The sequence below is a fragment of the Poromitra crassiceps genome, assembly GCF_964638095.1.
Source record: "Poromitra crassiceps genome assembly, chromosome: 2".
NCBI lineage: Eukaryota > Metazoa > Chordata > Actinopteri > Beryciformes > Melamphaidae > Poromitra > Poromitra crassiceps.
Window position 1 is genome coordinate 77112209 of NC_139624.1, and position 20088 is coordinate 77132296.

A 20088-nucleotide genomic window follows, 5' to 3' on the forward strand; every position below is an offset into this window, starting at 1 on the left:
ACAGATACTAGTCCGACTGGTCACACAGCCAGCGCTCTCAGTCCTCGCTGCTCGTTAGAAATGTCCAAATAGGCGTTATTCTGATAAACTGGTCACATATTTGGAATGTTATGTTCTCATCCAAAAAAATATTAAAACTTTATACGTTTTTTGTTGTTGCTTGAAAACAGCTTTTTGGCAAGTCTAGAAATGATAAAGGTAGGAGTAATCTACTTCCGGGTCTAAAACGGACTAACGATTACAAAATGACGTTATGCAGAAGTGTCCTGATATGGGCAAATGATAAGGTGAATGAATACACTAGACCCACCCAGTTTGCCCCCCCCCCCAGGAGTTAAACCTACCCAGTCTGCTCAGCCAGGAAGGATGACATCACTGATGACATCATCACTGATTACATCATTGCTCGAGTGAGATCACATCATTAATTACGGCAATTACCTAATTTAAAAAATCTGTCTCCGTCAGGTGGTCCGCAGGGGTGCTCTTTATATCTCCTGAAAGTTTCAGCCCGATCGCACGTAAAGCGGCATAGCTGTGGCCGAACAAAATTCTGCTCACTCACTCACTCACTAACACACACATACAGAAACTTATCTTTTTATTAGTAGAAAATCTTTCAGGGTGTGTAAAGAGCACCCATGCGGGTGACCTAACAGAGCCTGATTTTTTACTTAGGTAATTAGGCCCGATTAATAGCCCAACATCACTGGTGACATCACCAATTCTATACATAAGTCAGTGATTTATGATGAACTAGCAATCTCACTCACGCGTGCTAGATGTCACTGATGATGTCACAATTATTATTATGACATCATCAGTGTGGGTATGGCATCATCAGTCAGGCCCGATGTCACGTCACGTGACGTAAATCGTGACTAACAGACACCACCCACCTAGGCAATTTTATATTGTGATGAAAATTATCTTGCTGCACACAAACTTAGCTGTTTCATAAACTTTTGTTAACCACAGACCCTATTTCATGCATTTAACTGACATTCCCATACAAAAATCCCATTGCGTTTTACACCTATGAACCACATTGTAAAAATGACATCATCCTTTCAATGCAATTTTCATGCAGAGGTCTTAATGTAAACCATCATTTCTGGTAACTTGGATAATATTGAACAGTGAGCTCATCATATAAAGATGAGGCCTAGAAAGAGACTGTGAGACTTTGTAAATGGGGACGCGTGAAGGTGTGAAGGTGTGAAGGGAGGATTGGACAACTTTTCTAATGACTTTTGAATGAAGCCAAATGAGCAGCTGCTAATGAAGACAAAGGACTAAGCAGCTGCTGATGAATTATCAGACTGTGGTAGCATAGCCGTTCACACCAGACGCGCTTTGCTCCGCGTCGGTCACAGGTAAACAGCGTGTGGTAAACGCCATTCACAACGCATCACAACCCGTTCAGCTGCTCCCCCGGAGAAATATTGTTTCTGCTTTTAATCCATCCAGCCTTGTCCTTCCTCCGGGGGACAGCCAGGAGCAGTGGGCAGCTTTCTTGTGTACAGCGCCTTCAAACGTTGTCGTCACTGGTCAGATGACAACCTTCTGCATGTTTTTAGTGGGGGTCCATACCGATGTTGTATGGAGGAATCCCAGGGGAGCACAGGGAGAACATGCAAAGTCCACACAGAAAGGCCCTTTTGATGAGATAGCCCACCTGGGGGCACTGAGGACATGGGAAGGGACACACACCCTCAGCGCCCAAAGCATCCTAGGTGGGAATCGAACCCAGGACCTTCTAGCTGTGAGGCGACGGTGCTACCACTGCGCCACTGTGTGTGTGTGTGTGGGGGGGGGGGGGGGGGGGGGGGGGGGATGCGACACATACGAGATGTGTGTATCCTGGGTGGTGTGATAAGCTCTCTGCAGTGACAGCACTGTGCTCCTCCCCTCTCCCCCCTGCTTCACATCCCATCACCAGGGGCAAGGGCAGATAGTAACCACACACACACACACACACACACACACACACACACACACACACACACACGGACACCGACTGATACTGTCTCTGTGATTTGTGTGTTTTGAACTTGGAATACTGTTAATTTCTCAACACACACAGCCAATTATTGACCAAGGTTAATTCATGACTACACAACACAAACCATGCCCGCAGGGGGACCGCCACCCCCCCCCCCCACACACACACACACACACACACACATGCACCCACGAACACAGTAAAAGCTCTGCCAGTGCTGCTTAGGGGTGTCAAAAATAATCGATTATAAGATGCATCGCGATGTGGACGTGCACGATTCTGCATCGATTCACAAATGTCAAAAATCGATTATAATTTTTTTTTTTTATAATCAAATAAAATATAATGGAAGTACATGCAGTTGTTTATTTGGATCATAATACAATGCAATTCCAAATGCACTTTTATTTTAAAAGTAGCCACACAGTGAGAAAAAAGAGAGTGAGAAAAAATAAATCATGTATTGGGAAAAAAAGTGATGCATCGATTGAAGATGCATCGAGATGCATCAATAATCGTAATCGAATCGAATCGTAATCGAATCGAATCGTGAGGCCAGTGAAGATTCACAGCCCTAATGCTGCTCGTGAAATGGTCAAACTGTGTGTGTGTGTGTGTGTGTGTGTGTGTGTGTGTGTGTGTGTGTGTGTGCGCGTGCGCGCGCGCGTGTGTGTGTGTGTGTGTGTGTGTGTGTGTGTGTGTGTGTGTACATGTGTGATTGTGTGCATTTTCTCTTCATAAGGTCCCTGGAGGTTTTCTCCTAGCTACAGATGGAACATCACAGTAAAGACAGGAAATGGAATTCTATAAGGAGGTTTGCTTGCTTGACCCTCTCAGACAGCAGACTCCACCTCCACTGCCTGACACAAAGAAAGCTGCACCTTGTTCAGGAGCTCAAAGGCAAATCATGATGATTTTATAAGGGACCACAAAGATAACATGAATGAATCGTGCTGAAATGCTGGGTCAAAGCGGATTCAAAAACACTTAAGTACTGTATGCTTTGAATGAACACAAAACAGCCTATTTGGAATCTTGAATGGTTATAGCAATCTGTAATATCAACATGACATATTGACACACAAAGTGCAGGTAAAGAACTAAACAACTATGTGTACATTTGACTACATTAAGAGCTCTCAGCAAGAGCCTGAGAAGTTGACAAATGCATGGAAGGCCTCAAGGAGAAATAAGAGAGGAGGTGAGTCCTTCTTCAGAGAGAGAGAGCGTTCAGAAGTGAACGATGCAGCGAGAAGCCAAAGAGGAGAACAGAAAGAAAGAAAGAAAGAAAGAAAGAAAGAAAGAAAGAAAGAAAGAAAGAAAGAAAGAAACAAAGAGAGGTGACAGAGAGAGAGTGCTGGAGCTAAAACAGCATTAGAGGAAATAACCGCAGAAGCCAAATCACAAACCTGATGGGTCCTGTGCTGTGTGGCTGTGCCAGATCCACAGATTGTTTGGCACATTTATCACTCGCATATTGAAATGTTTACCAAACCTGTCCCAGCACATAAACCTGTCTCAGCACATACACCTGTCTCAGCACATACACCTCTCTCAGCACATACACCTGTCCCAGCACATACACCTCTCCCAGCACATAAACCTGTCCCAGCACATAAACCTGTCCCAGCACATAAACCTGTCCCAGCACATACACCTCTCCCAGCACATAAACCTGTCTCAGCACATACACCTGTCCCAGCACATAAACCTCTCCCAGCACATACACCTCTCCCAGCACATAAACCTGTCTCAGCACATACACCTGTCCCAGCACATAAACCTGTCCCAGCACATAAACCTCTCCCAGCACATACACCTCTCCCAGCACATACACCTCTCCCAGCACATACACCTGTCCCAGCACATAAACCTGTCCCAGCACATAAACCTGTCCCAGCACATACACCTCTCCCAGCACATAAACCTGTCTCAGCACATACACCTGTCCCAGCACATACACCTCTCCCAGCACATAAACCTGTCTCAGCACATACACCTCTCCCAGCACATAAACCTGTCTCAGCACATACACCTGTCCCAGCACATAAACCTCTCCCAGCACATACACCTCTCCCAGCACATACACCTCTCCCAGCACATAAACCTGTCTCAGCACACCACTCCCAGCACATAAACCTGTCTCAGCACATAAACCTGTCTCAGCACATACACCTGTCCCAGCACATACACCTGTCCCAGCACATACACCTCTCCCAGCACATACACCTCTCCCAGCACATAAACCTGTCTCAGCACACCTCTCCCAGCACATAAACCTGTCTCAGCACATAAACCTGTCTCAGCACATAAACCTGTCCCAGCACATACACCTGTCCCAGCACATAAACCTGTCCCAGCACATAAACCTGTACCAGCACATAAACCTGTACCAGCACATAAACCTGTACCAGCACATAAACCTGTCCCAGCACATAACCCTCTCCCAGCACATGCACCTGTCCCAGCACATACACCTGTCCCAGCACATAACCCTGTCCCAGCACATACACCTGTCCCAGCACATACACCTGTCCCAGCACATACACCTGTCTCAGCACATTAATTTTCAAAATTGTGCTCCCCTGGGATTCCTCCATACAACATCGGTATGGACCCCCACTAAAAACATGCAGAAGGTTGTTTTGTTTACCTGTCCCAGCACATGCATGTCTTTACCTGTCCCAGCACATGCACGTCTTTACCTGTCCCAGCACATGCATGTCTTTACCTGTCCCAGCACATGCATGTCTTTACCTGTCCCAGCACATGCACGTCTTTCGAAACACTACTGATGGTCCACACATTAGCCTGCTAACAGTAGTGAGGGCTAATTTAAGGCAATTTACAAATCAGTTTATGCCATGAAGCTATTGATCAAGTTGAAGATTGATGTGAGTTGCATGTGAACAACCACCTTGGAGTCCTACTTTGGAAAACATGGTTGTCAGGCAGCTCCTTCATGCATTGCAATAGCCTCCTGTATGCAATCACTGTCTGTTAATACGTTTCCTTTATGCAGCTAAATGTAGGAGACATTCAATTTTGACAATTTTGAGTAACACTGTGTGTCTCTCTCTCTCTCTCACACTCACTCACAAACATAGGAAACTGTTATTACTGTAGATCCCTGACCCTTAAGTGCCTTTTAAACATGAACTCTGGATCATCTCAGGCTAGATAGAGCAGGATATTTTCAGGTTTTGCCTCCTTTCTAAACATGAGGGGTCTTTGTTAAGAAACAACTGGATATGAGCCGTTTTTGTCTGCCAGTGGGCGGCGAGGGGAGGGGGGGGGGGGGTTGAGCGGCGCGGTAGCATGTATCTAAAACAATCACTGTGGTGATTTATTTTACAAGTGGCGTTCAAATCATATCTTAAATTTATTTCTCCCCACAAAAGTTTGATAGCCTTTTATTTTATATTACCGGCCCAGTCAAAATGTAGCCTATTGAAAAAAGATAGATGTAGCCTGATCATTTCATAAATACATAACACATTATTGTATAATTCTTAGCAAACGAAATCTAAATTTTAAATAATTTTTTGATTTCCAAATAATTTTCGGGTTTGCAGACCCATTAAGATTAAACAATAAAACACAAAAAACAAAAGCTATTATCCAACAAATGTATTTTATTATAGTGAATGAACTCGTCACACACTTTGTGAACTGAGTTTGTCATATATTCCCATTTAATTAAGCCTATAAAGAACACTGGCGGGCCTACATTAACTCATTGAGTGCCAATGACGACTTTAGTCGTCAATTCGGATAGTAACGTTGAGTGCCAATGACGACTAAAGTCGTCAATTGCGTTTTTTGATGGTGGGACGTGGATCAAAGCCAGATCCATCTCCTGTAAAATTTTGGGGCATGTTGAATGTGTATAACCTATTTTACCGACCCATTAGGTGGCGACAGTGCTCTCCAGATTAGAGAAAGGCGAGGAAAAAAGAGAGAAGAAGTCATGAGGAAACGGAAATCGCATCGATATGCATGAAGCATAACGTTAGCTGTGCCTGTGAACAGCAGTCAATCTGCTGCCACAATTGAGCCCCTCCGTCTCCGCTGCGATAGCCCCTCCATATGATTTAGTTGCCGACACCAGCGTCTTTCTGAAAAGTTACATTATTCTCAGCTGGGAGTCGGCGACACGCTGTGAAAAAGCGGGGGGATGCAGGGCACTTTTCAGTGCAGACAGAACAAACGCAGAGCAAACGCAGCAGACAGGCCCGTAGCTACCATTGAGGACACCAAGGTCATGACCTCGGTATTTTCCACACAAAAAAAAAAAAATTGAAAAATTGAAAAATTGAAAAATAGCCCCGGTCCCCAGATCTATTAATCTGTCATTGATGTTTTAATGTGACAGTTGATCGGAAATGCAACAATTTGCTTCCTCTCTGTGTGCTATAGAAGGAAGAGAGATAACTCACAACATTCAGATTTTGCATTGAGGCTAGATTGGGGCTAGACTTTGGGGACAGTTCTATTGAAGTGAATGGGTAAGTAACTCCCCTGTAAGTGATGTTTGTGTAGATCGGCCATTGTATTTAATTGAGCAGTATTCTGCCATGTGACCTGCATGCAGAATATAAATTATATCATATGGGGAGACATTTATTTTTTGTATCATTTTAAAGCAACAGCACAGTAAAGAGGATATTAATCTAACATGATGTATGTAGTTCTTTATAGATCTAGCCTCTTCATTTTGCTCTCAAAGTGCACCAGATTGAAGCATTCTACTTTAAAATGGACAAGCTAGCAAACAAGCTAGAATATCTGATGCCCACCAGCAGTAAATCAATAAATCAATAATAAAATAAATGAAAGCTGCCCATTAAATACTCCATGGCAAATCAATTGAGGTTCTAGTAGGTTATTTATGCTGAAATGATGTTGATATTAGTGGCTAAATTAACGGACATAATAATAAGCTTTACAACCTGCAGAGGACTTCTCTGTCGCTGCGAGAATTCTCGCAATACGCTTGCGGCAGTTTCTTCATTATCAGCGCTCCGCATGTGCAAAGCAAACTTGCGATTTTTATCAGCAGCACTTGAGGAAACCGTCAGTTTGCTCGTTGATATAAGCGATTGCCCGAACGATTCATTAATTAATAAACTAGTGAACGTGAAGTGAGTCACGAAGAGCCACACCCGCCCACTCAGATGCGGATAATAACCTGCCACTGTTAAACATGAGCTGCGATTGCGTGGAAGCGGATCTTATACCGGTGGTCGAGGTAGATAAGATACGGAGTCGCGGGAGTGTGCGTAGGCCGGCTAATTGTTGTTTAACCTGCAGGCCAACTGGCTAGGAGCAGGTTATAATACGGATTCCACTGCATGTTAAGAAGTGGCTTTAATGTCTCCTGTCTGCTATACTTGTTAATGAGTTTGAGGAGTGAAAACACACGGCACCGTCTCATTTCTCTTTCTACTTACATATTCTCTAATATAAGTGGCGATGTGTTAGGAGGCTGCTAATCAAAAGACTAAGAATAGTCTTATCTAACAACAGGGAGAGCGACGCCTGTGTGTGACGGTGATGCATCTGACTTAGTGAGTTACACCCTGAGGGCAACGCCATCATATCGTTGTTCAAAACAAAACCCTTGAGCGTGACTTCATCTGCCTCTTCAGTGTCATCTGGTCTATTCTGAGAGACGGAGACAGAGGAGCTGAGCACCACTAAGAAACACAAGAAACCTGCATGAAGTTCTGCAGAGTGTTGAACTGTGCTGCCACATCCTGCATATTTCACTTCCTCATTCCGCGGAACGTTTTTAAGTTCCCGTTGAGACGTGGATTCCTTCACATCTGTGTGTAATTGAGCCATCTGCAGACTAGAGTGTGATTTTATGGTCCATATATATTCAGGGTAAATAAAGCATTAGAATCTTCGGGTAATTAGCCTGCGTCTGTCATTGGAGACCTGCAAAGACTTTCATCGCGCTCACTTTAAGTTGCGTCTCACACTCTTTTGTTTTCGTGGCACTGCTGCTTCAGAGGCATGGTGGACTTATCCAAATGGACAGGCTCTATGATATCATGTTTATCAAAGAGATGCAGGGTCTCTGGAGCAGGTTGGTTGTGTTCAGTGTTTGGCTCAGGGGCACTTCAGCAGAGACACCAGCTGTTCGAAGACTGAACCTTATGACCTTAGCACAGCACAGTGCATCTAATGACCCGTTCACCTCGCTGACTCATTATTGCCCTGTCAATAGCCAGGCATCTACTTGCAATAGCATCCATTTACAATGTTAATGTGATACACGCCAGAATGACAGTGGCTTCAAAAGCATGTTGGAATGATATCAATGGCAAAGACATTTTTTGCTGTCATCTATTTTAATTTCCATCCATTAAAATGTCCAAACCCTTTTAACATCCATAAATGGGTGTAATTCCTCTCTGTCTGCCTGTGACTGTATAGACCCACATTAAACTAGCCATGGAAATGGCATTCATTAAGGCTGGTGCAATCTCACACACATGTGCATGCACACGCACACACACACAGAAAGTTGCACACTGGTGTCCACCACAGACTGACAGACAGCAAGTGCGCACACGCGCACACGCGCACACGCACACACACACACACACACACACACACACACACACACACACACACACACACACACACACACGTATATCCTTGCTAAAACGTTGCCTAACTGGCCAAGACATTAGTCATCTGGCTATGAAAACCCATTATATGCCAGCCAATCATCATTGTTCTTACTGAGATGCATTAATCATACACGCAGTACCTATTCACATGTGAAAATGTTAATATATACTGTTTAATATCCCTTAATGGACCAATGTATAATGTACTGTACACTCTGTGTTCCAATGGCCTGGCCAGCACCCTGGGAAACATCTCAATCATCTTTATTTCAATGGTAATTTGTTAATTTGGTCAAACAATATGTCTCTCTCTCTCTCTCACACACACACACGCACGCACACACACACACGTGCACGCACACACGCACGCATGCACGCACGCACGCACACACACACACACACACACACACACACACACACACACACACACACACACACACACAGATGTTATGTCATGGGTCATTGAATCATGGTTTGTTTGTTTGTAGGCCGCTCGATGATGAAGGGACATTAGTGAGTGTGCCACCAGCTTGTTGATGAGGGGACCATAATGATTGTGACACCAGTGAGGGCAGGTGTTCTGTCATGTTCTGCATCTTGGACAGAACCAGGCCACTTCCTGTCTGCCTGCCTGTCAGAGCGAGCGACAAATAGCTAGCGAGTGAGCGAGCGAGCGAGGGAGAGAGAGAGGGGGGGGGGACAATGTGTAGGTAGGCACACATTCTGATGTCCAGTTGACATTGTGTTCTGGGTTTTAATTGGCTGTGTAGGTTTCAATCCTGCACATTCTCACTGTGAGATATGCAGGCTGAACATATCTGCACTCACACTGCTCTGGCACTGTGCCATCTTGTGCTATGAAAGATGAGCTGTCAAATGTATGAGGTGTTATTATGCTAATGATCACGCTGTCACCATGACCAACACCTCTTAATAGAAGAATTCAGATGGGTTATTCCTATGCCTTGTCTAGGACAGTGCCATCATTATCTGCAAACACGGGCAAGGATTTTGGAAAATCAGAAACAGAAAACAAAATTTATTTAGCCAAGTATAATGTGTGCACAAAGATTTTGACCTCATGCTGACCATTTACCTGACAGTCACACATACTGGACATGAGGTTCAGGATGAAATCGAATCAGATGAACGTGTTTGGAGGGAGAGAGAAGTACTGAGTCTGTGTGTGTGTGTGTGTGTGTGTGTGTGTGTGTTTGTGTTTGGAGGAGAGATGGGTACTGAGTCTGTGTGTGTGTGTGTGTGTGTGTGTGTGTGTGTGTGTGTGTGTGTGTGTGTGTGTGTGTGTTGTGTTTGGAGGAGAGATGGGTACTGAGTCTGTGTGTGTGTGTGTGTGTGTGTGTGTGTGTGTGTGTGTGTGTGTGTGTGTGTGTGTGTGTGTTTGGAGGAGAGAGAGGTACTGAGTCTGTGTGTGTGTGTGTGTGTGTGTGTGTGTGTGTGTGTGTGTGTGTGTGTGTGTGTGTGTGTGTTTGGAGGAGAGAGAGGTACTGAGTCTGTGTGTGTGTGTGTGTGTGTGTGTGTGTGTGTGTGTGTGTGTGTGTGTGTGTGTGCGTGTGTGTGTGTTTGTGTTTGGAGGAGAGAGGGGTACTGAGTCTGTGTGTGTGTGTGTGTGTGTGTGTGTGTGTGTGTGTGTATATGTGTGTGTGTTTGGAGGAGAGAGAGGTACTGAGTCTGTGTGTGTGTGTGTGTGTGTGTGTGTGTGTGTGTGTGTGTGTGTGTGTGTGTGTGTGTGTGTGTGTGTTTGGAGGAGAGAGAGGTACTGAGTCTGTGTGTGTGTGTGTGTGTGTGTGTGTGTGTGTGTGTGTGTGTGTGTGTGTGTGTGTGTGTGTGTGTTGGAGGAGAGAGAGGTACTGAGTCTGTGTGTGTATTTTCTGGTTGACCCAAAGTCCTGTGGAGAGCAGTATGTCAACATTGATTAGAAGAACAGACAGAAAGAGACAGAACGATTAAAGTGCCTCTTCGTGTGTGTGTGTGTGTGTGTGTGTGTGTGTGTGTGTGTGTGTGTGTGTGTGTGTGTGTGTCTGTGTGTGAGAGAGAGAGAGCGAGAGAGAGAGAGAGAGACGACAGAGAATGTATGCAGTATGTGATATCTGTGTATCTGAGTAACAACTCAGAGTGATTTTGAACACAGCAGAAAGAGAAGAGAGCAACGGCCAAGACAAAGCAGCAGTTTCTCTGAATGATTTGCACAATGTGATCAATGTGGGAAGCACAACCCCAGTATAACAATGTGACCAGTTGTACTCATGAAGTGTTTTCTCTTGTTCTTCCTCCAGATGGATTTTAATTAAGGCCCTGGCCTATTCAAACCATCGCTGGCAAAGTCTAATAGTCAAAAGAGATGCTCGTTACTATCAGAAAGTTGGCAAAGAATATCAGGATGTAATGTCCAAAGATGTGCTGTAGTAGTAGTTTTAAGGTATTTCATTTCATTTCATTTCAAATTTTTGCACTGAGGCAGCTCTCCTGAGGGTCATAATTGACCTTTTGATAAAGCAATGTGCAATTACTGGGACTTCCTTAGGTTTATATGTGAAACGTGTAAATAAGAACTTGTGAGAGATGTTGTTTTGATTCCAATTTAAGCTTTGATGAGCAGTTAAAAAGGGTGATGCAGTCATTCTTGTTGCAGCTGAGGATTCTTTCGACGATGAAACCACTGCTCTCCACAGCTGATTGGAGAAGTTCATTCAATGACTTATTCCTTCTCAGACTATTGCCATTCCCTTTACTCCTGCCTCACTCAAAAGTCCCTTTCAGCCCTGCAGCTTGTCCCCAATGTTCAGCCCAGATTCATCTCCCCTGCTCTGGTGACCTGCTTAGGGTTACAATCTATTTGAAGATCATACTTTTCAAACACAAAACGTTTTATGAGCCACAGTGCACCCTAAGCTCCTCAGGCAGAGCCCTCCTGTCTGTTTTACTTCGTTTCGAACTCAAGCTCTCACTAGTGCCTAGTTCGCTGCGCACGCAGCACTATGGAAGACTGTCATTTTTGCTCCAAAAATTACTTTACATTAAAACCTGACCACGCCCCTTTAGGTGACGTGGTGCCCCCCTGGGGCTGACTGGGCCACCCACCTCACCCCGTGACTATGTCACGGCCAGTCAGCCCAGGGTCCGCCACTCTTCGTTTCTTCCAGCCAGTGTGAGGACGTCGTTTCTTAAGCTCCGCGGTTAGCTCTGAAATTAGCGCTCTTCATAGCTTGGATAAATAGACTCGCTCCGGTTGATTTGCCCACCTCAAGAGGTTCGCGTGGACGAGATAAATCAGGATTCGGGGACCCGTTCCTGTACTCTTCACCAGCGCCATCGGATCAAGCCATCCAAAGCTAAGAGTGTCTTTCATTGTTAACTGTTGTTTAGCTGCCGCCGTGCAGCTCATGTGAACGTTTTCCCCGGCTGGGGTAACGTTGTGTTAGGCTTGGGCGCTGACTCAGGTCTGCACTCAAAACTATTAGCTAGGTTGCATACGTGCAGAATAGCTTGTACCGTTAGCACTAGAACAACGGGCTAATTAGCACAGTTGTCACAGATAGCTATTTTGCATCCGTGCGGTTGCTTCTGTTTGCTAGGTACTTTAGGCGCCAGCTACTAGCGTTAGAGCGCGCGCGTTTCTCCGGCTGGAGTAACGTTAGATAGATAGCTAGCTAGTTGTCTCGTGCAGCTAGCAGCTAGCTTGTAGCACTCCAGCATCTTCACCGTTGCAAGCTACTGTAATTAGCCAGCGTACACGGTTAACTCCCGCTAATTCTGGTACAGTCGGCGGGGCTTGTTGGCGGGTTAGCTTTGCTTACTCGCATAATGAACCGGGCGGCTGCCATGAGACAGGGGGAGACAGCCAAGAGCTGTGTTAGCTGTGAGGCTACATTGGCGATCCAGGACCGCCACAGGGAGTGTGTGTTTTGCCTCGGGCATAACCATGCTAGCGACGCTCTGCTTAGGCCAGATTTCTGCCAGGCCTGCGAAGGCTTTACCCTGGCCGTTTTACGGGAAAGAGCGATGCTCTTTGTCCAGGTGGGCCCACGGCTTAGCCATGCACCTCCCGACGGAGGCGCATGCGGTGGGTCTGACCGCTCGGAGGAAGAGGAGCTACCTGACGAGCAGGGCTCCCCGGTCCTACCCGAGCAGCAGGTTTTAAACTGGGAGGACGAGCCCATCGACCCTGTGTTACAACAGGGGGGGCTCTTCCCCTAAGACCCCATTATTCCCCCCCAGGACGCCCCCCAAGGGGAGCTGTCTGGCGGGGAGGAATGGGACCGCGCTACCACGGTCACCTCTCTGGTAGGGACCCGTTCGGAGGCTAGCCTCAACGAGCCCTATCAGAAGCAGTTTCTGGGGGTAATGTTTAGGGCTGCGGCGAAGCTCGGCATCGCTCGGGCTGAACCACCTCCGCCCCTCGAATCAGTGCTGCGGGGTTGCTATTACCAGCCACTCCAGGCACCACAGGCACCCCGCCCGAAGCCCCGGCTGCCCGTCTGTATAGACGTGGTGCGCGCGGTGCAGTCAGGATGGGAAAGGCCTCAGGAGGCCAAGCCGCTCTGCGCGGGCATGGCTCCGTGGTCGGCCTTAGAGGGGGCGGATAAACTCTCGTTAAACACGATGCCTCCCCTCGAGGATATGGTGGCCAGACACCTGGCCCCTAACCCCGCGAGGCCCGCTCTGCCCTCTAAGGCGTGCCAACTTACAGCCAAGTTGGCCGAAAAGGCGTACTTGCCATGACCAACAACCTGGCCATTTTGCAGGGCTACCAGGCGGTGCTCCTGCAGGAGATGCAAGGTGACCCTGCCCCCGAGCTGTTTACAGAGCTCAGGATGGCCATGGATTACGCCATGCGTATGGTAGACTGCCTGGCGCAGAACAGTGGGAAGGTCATGGCCTTCTCCGTTCTCACCCACCGCCACCTGTGGCTAAATTTTACCCAGCTCCTTGAGCAGGATAAGAGGAGGCTGCTGGGGACTCAGATCTCCCCGGAGGGCCTGTTCGGCTCCTCCGTGGAAGACTTGGCCCAGCGGTTGGAGGCGCGTCAGAGGGACTCGGCGGCGGTCAGCACCCTCATGCCCAAGCGGGCGAAAGGGGAGGACCGCCGGTTCCAGGTCCAAGCGCGCGCGCAGAGTCGTCCTCCGGGGCCTCCGCCGCCGCGGACCGCGCCAGCGGGTACGAGTCTCACCGGCTAGGGCGCCCCCAATGGATGCGCCCCACCCAGCCGCGGTGGGCCCATCATGGGTCCCACGGCAGGCCAGGGTACGCGGCCCCCGCCCCCCAAAACGAGGGGGTGCGCGGGGAGCGGGTAACCAGTCCCGTACTTAGTCACCTCCCTGGGGAAGGGGGGGGGGCTATGAGCCCACCGTCGTTGGAGCTCAGCGCTTAACTTCGGTCTGGGACTCAGCAGGGGCCTACCCAACCCAGCTCGCCGGGGCTTGGCTTCAGGGCCAGCCTTCGGCTTGTAGCTTTAGGGACAAGCCCACCGTCCTCGGTGCCCAGCGCCCGAGTTCGGTCGGGAGCTCTCCCAGGATCGCTTATCCGCCGTCAGGAGGCCCCCGGGACAAGCCCACCATCGATGGTGCCATGGGCCCATCGTTGGTCGGGAGCTCTCCTGGGGACCGCACGAGCGGACGAGTCCGCATCCGGCAATCAAAAGAGAGTCTTGCCTCCTTACTCCCCCCAGCCGGCGAAAGCTGCACGGCTGGGGGGTTTCGCCGGTTCAACATGCTCACAGGGCACGTCAGTAGGCGGAGCCCGCGTAAGAAACCGGCAGGGGGGCTTAGCCTCTTTTGTCCCGCCCCCCCCTTTTTCTTCCCCAACCAAAGCACCGGGTCCCCCGGTGCCCAACAATATACTCAGACCATCGTTGCCCGACAGGCTCGAGGCCTGGGAGCGTCTCTGTTCCCCGTCCCCGTGGCTGCGGCGCACCCTTCGAAAGGGTTACGCCCTGCAATTTGCCAGGGCCCCACCCAGGTTCGACGGGACCCACGATACGGCCGTGGAAGGGGAGTCCATGGACATACTCCACAAGGAGGTCATTTCGCTCCTCGCCAAGGGGGCGATCCGCTCGGTCCCCAAGGCAGAGGTGCGCTCGGGCTTCTACCACAGGTACTTCATCGTGCCCAAAAAGGACGGCTCCATGCCTCCAATTCTGGACCTCCGGCGCCTCAACAAGACGCTGAGGAAGCTCCCGTTCCAAATGCTCTCTTTTCCCCACCTCTTCAACGCATTGAGACAGGGGGATTTCTTTACTTCCGTGGACCTGAAAGATGCGTTCTTCCATGTCCACGTGGTCAAGAGACACAGGAAATACCTGAGGTTCTCCTTCCTGGGGAAGGCTTACGAGTTCTGTGTCTTGCCTTTCAGCATGTCTTTGAGCCCGCGAACCTTCACGGCTTGCGTGGAGACGGCCTTGGCCCCCCTCCGCGCGAGAGGGGTTCGCATCTTCCTTTACCTCGACGACGCTCTTATTGTGGCCGGCTCGAGGATCGGTGCCATGAAACATACCAAGGTGGTGACCGATCACCTACAAACCTTAGGGTTCCTGGTGAACTGGAAAAAGAGCTGCCTCGCCCCAGAGCAGACGGCGATCTTCCTGGGGCTCGAGTTGAACTCCCGGGCCATGCGAGCCCGCCTTTCGCGGGAGCGATGCGGTGCGGACAGCGAGGGCATTAAGTCGATGCTCCTCGGTGTCAGTGCTTCAGTGCACAGTCATGTTGGGCCTGATGGCCTCGGCACTGCATGTGCTCCCCCTGGGGAGGCTACACATGCGTCCGTTCCATATCTGGTTCCTTGCGTTGCGCTTGGATCCAGCCAGGGACCGTCATCGCAGGGTGCCTATGACAGGTCAGGCCCGCCTGGCTTTGGCCATATGGGCAGACCCCCGTTACCTATCGAGGGGCACTCGATTGGGCCCGGTCCTGCTCAGGCTAGTGATTCACACCGACGCCTCCCTCTGGGGTTGGGGTGCGGTGTGCGGGCTTCTGTCGGCGAACGGCCGGTGGGAGGCTCAGGAGCATCGCCACATAAACGTCTTGGAGCTGGAGGCGATCCGCCTCGCTCTGCTTCATTTCCAGCGAGTCATACATGGACGCCATGTGCTGATTCGCTCGGACAATATGGCGGCGATCGCCCACCTGAACAAACAGGGCGGTGTGCGGTCGAAGACTTTGAACCGGTTAGTGGCGGAGATTCACCTGTGGGCGTATCCCCGTCTCCTGTCAGTGTCGGCGGTCTATCTGCCGGGACGGCTGAATTACGGCGCCGACCTGCTGTCTCGAGGCTACCCCCGTCATACGGAGTGGTGCCTCCACCCTCAGGTGGTGGAACAGATTTGGGCCAGGTTCGGTCGTGCCCGCGTCGATCTCTTCGCATCGCGGCGCGCGACGCACTGCCCATTGTGGTTCTCGATCCAGGAGGACAGCCCCCCGTTGGGACACGACGCGTTGGCGAACGCGTGGCCACGGGAGGGGCTTTATGCGTTTCCACCGATCCCCCTGATCCGTCAGGTGTTGGACAGGGTGAAGGAACAGTGTCTCCGGCTCGTTGTAGTGGCTCCGTTCTGGCCCAGGCAGACGTGGTTTGCGGACCTGGTCTCCCTGGCGCAGGGCCCGCCTTGGGCATTGCCGGTGCGGGCCGATCTCCTATCCCAGGCGGAGGGGGAGGTGTTCCACCCCTCCCCAGGCAGGTGGAAGTTAGCAGTCTGGCTCCTGAACGGGACCAGTTGCTAGCACGGGGCTTGCCCGACAATGTGGTGCGCACTATTCAGAGTGCTAGGGCTGCTTCGACCCGCACTCAGTACGCGTACAAGTGGCGGGTTTTTCCGCGATGGTGCACAAGTAAGGCTGTGGATCCAGTGAACTGCAGCGTGCGTCCAGTTCTCTGTTTCCTTCAAAGCTTGCTTGACGCGGGCCAGTCCCCGCAGTCGCTGAAGGTGTACGTAGCCGCGATTTCGGCTTGCCACATGGGGATTGAAGAGACCCCCGTGGGGGTGTGCCCTTTGGTCTCGCGCTTCATGAAGGGGGCGCGTAAACTGCGCCCGCCGGTGTGGTGCGTTTTTCCCAAATGGGACCTGGTTACGGTGCTGGACGGGCTAACGGGTCATCCGTTTGAGCCCTTGGACTCCGCCGATTTGAAGTTTCTGTCCTTAAAGACCGCGCTGCTGCTGGCCTTATCGTCAGGAAAGAGAGTCGGTGACCTGATTGCCCTCTCAGTGCAGCAGGCCTGTATGGTTTTTGGGGACGATGGGCGCAGGGTTACGTTGCGACCTAACCCGGCGTACCAGCCCAAGAATATTAACACATTCAGTGCCAGCGACGCCATATGGCGTCATTAGAAATTTACCGTAGAGTGCCAGCGACGCCAAATGGCGTCAATAACTCGAATTTTTTTTTTTGACGGGGGGGTGTCGATCTATGCCTCTTACATCGCCTCTTACAATATCAGAGGTATTGAATGTGTCTAACCTATTTTACAGAACCCTTAGGTGGCGACAGCGCTCTCCAGATGAGAGAACGTGGAGTGAAACACACAGAAGAAGTCATTGGGGGGAAGGAAATCGCATCGCATCCGTCCGTATGCAGCGGCTTCATTGAAGCAACGTTTAGCTGTGCCCCTGCAGCAGCCAATCTGCTATCACAATTGAGCACCTCGGTGTCCGCTGCAACAGCCTCCGTGTCCGCTGCAACACCCATTTGCATGATCAGCCGTGGATTTGTTATTATTCTCAACTTGAAGCATGGGAGCTGGTACACGCGGCTGTAAAAAAGCAGGATCTAGCGGACTTTTTCAGTGCTGAGCACAGGCAGAGAAAACAGCAGAGCAGAGAGACACTCCTCCCACAACGGGGGGGGGGGGGGGGAGGAGGGGGGGAGGTGGGCACGCAGAGCCAAGTACACAACACAGACCCAGACAGCAGGACAGGGTTGGCAAACGCAAGCCAGAATATCCGATGCCCACCAGCAGCAAAAGATCAGCAAGAAGCTGCAACCAGCAGCGCATGCAGGCGCCAGCGCTGCTGGTTTCAGCTAAAAATATTATTCTTCCAAACAAAATTCCCTTGCCTTCACTGTTTTATTGAAGGAAATTATTTTTGAGGTGTGACTACATCAGAAAATTAGCTTCAGAGTCAGTGATGTGCTTGAAATGTTTAATTTCACAAAAGGCTCATTATCTCAGCTCGTAGAAAAAAAGCTCTGTTTTTCGTTCAATCAAGCTATATTCTCCGGCTCATAACTAAAGAACGGAAAATGGGATCAATAAACTTTTTTTTGCAGGTGATAGAAGAGAGTCTCATCGTTATTTGTGCGTGTTCAGTGTTTACATAGTAATTATTAAAGAAATTATATGACTGTTTTAAAATGCATTGCGGCCTATGTGGCACAGCAAGCAACCTTTTGCCCAAGGGCCGTGGCACTGAAAGTGTTAATGCCAGCTATAGGTCTATGGTTATAGACTTATCGGCATTCTGTCCCCCGCCGTTCAGTTCGGGTGAGGAGAGACGTTTGCACATGCTGTGCCCCGTAAGGGCGCTCTCGGCCTATGTGGCCAGGACGCGTTCATTACGCATTACAGATCAGCTGTTGGTCTGCTTTGGGCAAAGGGCCCAGGGCGGACCCCTTTCCAAGGATCGCTTATCACACTGGATAGTGGAGGCGATCGCGTTGGCATACTCTGCCGTGGGCAAGGTTCCCCCGGAGGGTATCAAGGCGCATTCTACGCGAGGTATTGCGACATCCTCTGTGTTGTTGCGTGGTGTGTCGGTGGAGGACATGTGTGCCGCGGCCTCATGGTCCTCTCATCACACTTTTGTCAGGTACTACAGTCTCGACGTGTCCGGTTCGCAGTTCGCGCACGCGGTGCTGTCGGTGGCAAGAAAGTAGTATCGTTGCCACTCTAATATGTCATTCGGTTAGGCATAAACGTTGCCATATAGCCGTGGTTCACCGGTGCCTTTCGGGTCGCCCTGTGGGTGCTCCCGGCAGCAAGGTCGGTTGAATTGAGGCACTAGTGAGAGCTTGAGTTCGAAACGAAGTAAAACGTTAGGGTTGTGCTACAACCCGGGTTTTACGAGTGAGAACGAGAGCTCTCACTACCCAGCCTTGCTGCGTCGATGCGTCTCTGGGTGCGTCGGATCTCAGCTGGCTGGAAGAAATGAGTGGCGGACCCTGGGCTGACTGGCCGTGACGTAGTCACGGGGTGAGGTGGGTGGCCCAGTCAGCCCCAGGGGGGCACCACGTCACCTAAAGGGGCGTGGTCAGGTTTTAATGTAAAGTAATTTTTGGAGCAAAAATGACAGTCTTCCATAGTGCTGCGTGCGCAGCGAACTAGGCACTAGTGAGAGCTCTCATTCTCACTCGTAAAACCCGGGTTGTAGCACAACCCTAACGTTCCACAGTCTAGACTCAGGATCAAGTGTTCTCCATTAGGGCCCCAAAACTGCCCAAGGAGCTTAGGCTAGCTGAACAATCCAGTCGTTGAAATCTCTTCTTTAAAACCAATTTTACAAACATATTGTTAGATAGATTCTTAAGAATCAACTGTTTTAATCTATCTCTTGTTAGTGTGTACTGTCTTTTGTCTCTTGACCTTTATTACTATTACTAATTATATATACAGTAATATAACGGAACACATCTTTAACCAGTTAGACTGCTGGGCTGAATCTATCTGTTGGAGGCCATTGTGTGAGTCATTCAATTCATTCCAACCCACTATACTACAGTATATTATGTACTGTATGATCCCTATGACTTATAATCCTCTTAACAATGTAGTGTTATTTCAGAACCATTCACATTCACACTGAATCACCAGTCACTGTGTTCAGTCGGTGGTCTGAGCAAACAGTGAATTTGAATGCTGACATGGTCAATAAATACATTTGCAAAGGAGCACGGCGTTCAAAATAATATAGATGATCTCTGACAAGTGGAACTCTGCATGTATCCATGTACAGTATGTAGCCATGACAGGACACTTACTGTCTCCCTGGCAACGGAGCGGGCCGACGGTCAGCTTGGCCTCAGAGCCCGGCCGGTTGGTGTCGCCCACGGCAACCTGGCTGACTGGCAGGTGGTCCTTGTATACCAAGAGACCAGAATCTTCTCTCCTGTGAGATGCATAGAAACAGAGATGGAGACAGAGTGTTATGATATCACCTTCAGGCAGGAAGATTACAGCCATGATGTCAGTCTGAGATAATTTCCTTAAAGTTTAGAATATCATCTTTCCCTCTTATTTTCAGTGTGTATTAGGACTTTGCTTGTATAGTGATAAATACCTACATACCTAGGATGATACGTATAGATTTAGATGTAAATGGTAAATGGACGCATTTATATAGCGTTTTTATTCAAAGCGCTTTACAATGTGCCTACATTCACCCATTCACACATACATTCACACACCGAAGGCGGCAAGCTGCCACGCAGAGTG

The 20088-nt window shown here is 49.3% G+C and overlaps 1 protein-coding gene across 1 annotated transcript in view; it reads right to left on the reverse strand.

Moving 5' to 3' along the window:
• Positions 1–20088, reverse strand: part of LOC310772489 (contactin-associated protein-like 2) — a gene marked incomplete at both ends in the record, with an annotated part of 736946 nt that overhangs the window by 96259 nt on the left and 620599 nt on the right. Inside the window, one exon of the mRNA XM_083632310.1 lies at positions 19635–19762. Coding sequence (XP_083488436.1) covers positions 19635–19762 — 128 coding nt within the window. The remainder of the gene's footprint in view (positions 1–19634; positions 19763–20088) is intronic.